This window comes from Phoca vitulina, unplaced genomic scaffold (genome assembly GCF_004348235.1).
Source record: "Phoca vitulina isolate PV1807 unplaced genomic scaffold, GSC_HSeal_1.0 scaffold2124, whole genome shotgun sequence".
NCBI lineage: Eukaryota > Metazoa > Chordata > Mammalia > Carnivora > Phocidae > Phoca > Phoca vitulina.
The window spans coordinates 1340-5214 of record NW_022591810.1 but is presented as its reverse complement, the minus strand read 5'-3'; the positions used below and the strand labels follow the sequence as shown (position 1 = coordinate 5214).

General features: G+C 58.8%; 1 protein-coding gene across 1 annotated transcript; it reads left to right on the top strand.

Annotated features, from left to right (window-relative positions):
* The first annotated feature begins 1845 nt into the window (after window positions 1–1845).
* Window positions 1846–2799, top strand: LOC116629675 (melanoma-associated antigen B17-like). The gene has a single exon (XM_032399907.1). The coding sequence runs from the start codon at window positions 1846–1848 to the stop codon at window positions 2797–2799; it is 954 nt and encodes a 317-aa protein (XP_032255798.1).
* The last annotated feature ends 1076 nt before the right edge of the window (window positions 2800–3875 follow it).

The window sequence follows — 3875 nt, the reverse complement described above, 5'->3', positions numbered from 1 at the left end:
TGAGGGAGTTGAGTCCCCACCAAAGTGCACAGGTCCCCCCAAAAGCTACCACCTGGTGACTGTCAGATTGGGGAAGCCCCAGCGATGACAGCTAAGCTCACACCCCCCAAATACTTCCTCCTGGAGGCTGGGAACGAAATGAGACCCTTGGTCTGAGGCCAGCACACTCAGCACGGCAGAGGGAGAATTCACACCACCTGCTAAGAGTCAGTGACAACACCCTTGCTAATCCCGCGGGACTCTCCCCTACAATCCAGCACACCACACACTACCCCCCACTCCCCACCCCGCCCACGGAGCCCGCCCCCACCCTCCAGGGTCCTCCTGGGGGCCCAGACCCACATGACCGGAAGTGGCCCTCGTGGCCCTCGAGAACTTCCTCCTAACCACGCCGTGGGCAGTGAGGCCTTGTCGGACAGCTGCTGCCTAGGGTGAGCCCAGACAGGGGTCCCACGGGCTGTTAGGGGTCGACGTCCCAGGAGTCCCGGGTTACAACCGTGGGGGCACGTCCCCGACAGCCCCCCAGCCCCCTCTCCCCTGGAAAGAGGGGTCCAACAGACCCTGTCCCGCTCCCCCCCCGCACTCGGGGCTCGGAGGCCCCAATATGGCTGTTAAGCCCCAAGTCCCTTCGCTTACCCCGCGGGGTCTCGGGGATTGCAGGCCTTGGCCCGGGGCTGCTGGACTCTGGCTCGGCTCAGCACAGGCAGAGATCCCAGGCCGACTGGCGGGAAGGAGAGGTCCTTCGTGAGGACTGGGGGGGACTCCCTAGCCCAGGACAGGGGCCACGCAGAGTCCCCGCTCCTGGCCTTGGCCTGGGAGGGTCCGGGCCGGTCTAAGGACTGAGGTGCTCCCTCACTTTGTGCTGCGGAGACTCGGAGAGGTAGGGGCCTTGGTCTAAGGGGCTGGCAGCAGGTCAGCTGAGGGAGGATTTCCAGGTCCTGCCGGGACTCAGGGTGAGGACTGTCAGCCTCCTAATGAGTCTCCAGCCCCTGCTGCCATTAGCCTGAGTGGCCAGCCGCAGGGCAAGAGAGAGCAGCTCTGGGCTCGACCAGCAGTCAAGGGACGACCCTGAGTGAGGACTGGGGGAACCACCCCCCCCGAAGGGAGGGGACCAGAGAGAATATGGCCTGTCCCCTCCTGTCGACCCTTAAGATCCCAAGAAAGGAATGTCAGGCTGAGACATCGCACCATTTCTCCTATCAGGTCTCAGGCAGGTTAGAGCTTTGATCTGCAGGTGCAGCCCCAGTCAGAGGAAGGGAGGGTCCCAGGTCCTACCCGGAGTCCAAGTGGGGATTCTGCCTCATTCCGAGGAGGACCCCACGAACTGCGGGCAGAGAAGCCCTCCCATAAGTGCTCGGCACTAGGTGCCCCCTGACTCGAGTGGTGGGCTGAAGTGCTCCCTGCTTTCCTCCTCCAGGGTACCCTGGAAGATCACAGGGTCTCCTTCAGAGCAGGGGGGGGGGGGGTGGGGGCCCGGGTCTTGCCAACAATTATTAACAGGACGATCTTGAATGTGAACTGCGAGGACCCCCCGTCCTCCCCCCCAACCCGGACACCGTGGTCTTCCCTGTCAAGAACACTGCCGTCACCCCAGTAACCCCCGGGCAGGGCTGTGTGCCTGGGGACCCAAGGCTCACACCCCCTTCCTCCACAGGGTGCTCAGGGCCCAGGCTGACCAGGGTCAAGGGAGGCCTGTGGGGTCCTACAGCAGTGCCCTGGGGGACCCTGCAGGGGTGGCCGTGGTCAAAGCCAAGGTGGGATCTCTCCACTGAAGGGGCTCACCCCACCTCACCGTCCCCCCTCTCCAGGTGCCCTCACCACCTACCAGCCTTGCTCAGTGTCGCCATGCCTCGGGGCCAGAAGAGCAAGGTCCGTGCCCGGGAGAAACGCCACCAGGGCCGCGGTGAGGCTCAGAGTCTCGGGGGTGCTCCTGCTGCTGAAGCAGCAGCCCCCGCAGCAGAGGAGCCCCCCCGCTCCCCCCCGCCCAGCGTGGGGGCTATGCCCCCGGGCTCCCCCGAGGCGGGTCCGGCCCCGCAGCCCCAGGGCGCCCCGGCCCCTGGGTCTCCTGGCGTGGACCCGGCAGGCCCGCCACGTGACCAGGGCGCCCAGAACGCGGCGGCCGCCGCCGCCCCGGCCCCCCGGGCCACCCGCAAAGACCCCCTCACCCGCAAGGCCAGCATGCTGGTGCAGTACCTGCTGGAGAAGCATGGCACCGGGGAGCCCATCACGCGGGCCGCGCTGCTGAAGATGGTCGGCAGGAAGTACGGCCAGCACTTCCCCGAGATCTTCAGGCTCGCCTCCGAGCGCATGGAGCTGGTCTTCGGGCTCGAGCTCAAGGAGGTCGACACCCGCGGCCAGTCCTACACCCTGGTCAGCAAGCTGTCCCTCCCGGGCGACGGCAACAAGGGGCTGCCCAAGACCGGCCTCCTGATGGCGCTCCTGGGCATGATCTTCATGAAGGGCAACCGCGCCACCGAGGAGGAGGTCTGGGAGTTCCTCAACGTGCTGGGCCTCCAGGAGGGCAGGAGGCACCTGATCTTCGGCGAGCCCCGGCAGCTCATCACCCAAGACCTGGTGCACCAGGGCTACCTGGAGTACCGCGCGGTGCCCGCCAGCGACCCTCCGCGCCACGAGTTCCTGTGGGGCCCGCGAGCCCGCGCGGAGACCAGCAAGATGCAGGTGCTGCAGGTCCTGGCCAAGATCAACGACACCTTGCCCAGCTGCTTCCCCGAGCTGTACGAGGAGGCGCTGCAAGAGCAGAAGGAGCGCGCGGCGGCCCGTGGCTGGCGCCGCGTCTAGTCCGTCAGCGGGGGCGGCTGCTTTTCCTTGCGGTGGAAGAGGGCAGTCGACCTTCCAGGTAGTGCAGAGTCCTAGGGGTTGGAGGGGACAAAGCACAGATCTTCTTCCTATTTGTTCGAAACGGTTAGCTTCTATAAACACATACACAGTTATATTTATTTAGGTGTTTTCAAATGTTTTTTCTTCTAATAGCTCATTTAGTTCTAGAATATAAACTTAAGAATGACGTGGCTCTCATTTATCGCTGTTTCACAAATGAGAGTTACAGTTTGGGTACATGAAAAAGAAAGTCACAGACCATCTATATTGTATTCGTGATCCAAAAGCAGATAGCATGGCACTGCAATAGGGATTTTCATGGAAATGTGGAAGAACCACACAGTAAAATAGGAACACGAAATGGAGAAAAAAAGTTAAAAAAATAAATAAAAGGTGTTTAATTCATGGTTTGCCTTTTCCTTTTAGTCTTAGTAAAAAGATAAGATACTTTAATTTTTCTTAGCTTAAGAACGTTTGTTTTTGTCCCTGTGCACGGTATATTCTCTGCTATCTACTGGATTAAAAATAAACTTAAATGGGAGGGTGGTATTTTGGGGGGTTCATAATAATAACTGGCATTCATTCAGGCCCAGTATATCTTAATGAGTATGCCAAGTGCTTTACACAGTACATAAATGCCAACATTCCTATAGGATAGAGCTTAGCGAACTTCACTTACAGATAAACGACTTGTGAATATCTCAAGTTCACAGGAGTGGTAAATCACCTCACTGGGACTGGATCCCTGGTCTGGATTGGTCCGGATCAGTCTAGAGACCCATGCTCTTCCTTTCCTCCCAGCCTGAGCCGGACCTTGTATCTTTTATTTCGTTTTTCTTCTCCTTACTCCAAAATACATCTCATGGGATAAACAAAACCCTGACCCAAAGCAGTGTTTTGGAATACATAGCCACAGTAATAGTAATGCTGAGTAAATGTGTGAAGAAAGAAAAGAAAAAAATGATATTCAGTGACAATATGATCATCTATATAGGCAGTATCAGATAACCTGAAAAGATCGGGGGCTCTCCAAATCA

Excerpts from the sequence above, each read along its gene's own strand:
- LOC116629675 (XM_032399907.1), top strand. The coding sequence starts at position 1,846 with ATGCCTCGGGGCCAGAAGAGCAAGGTCCGTGCCCGGGAGAAACGCCAC.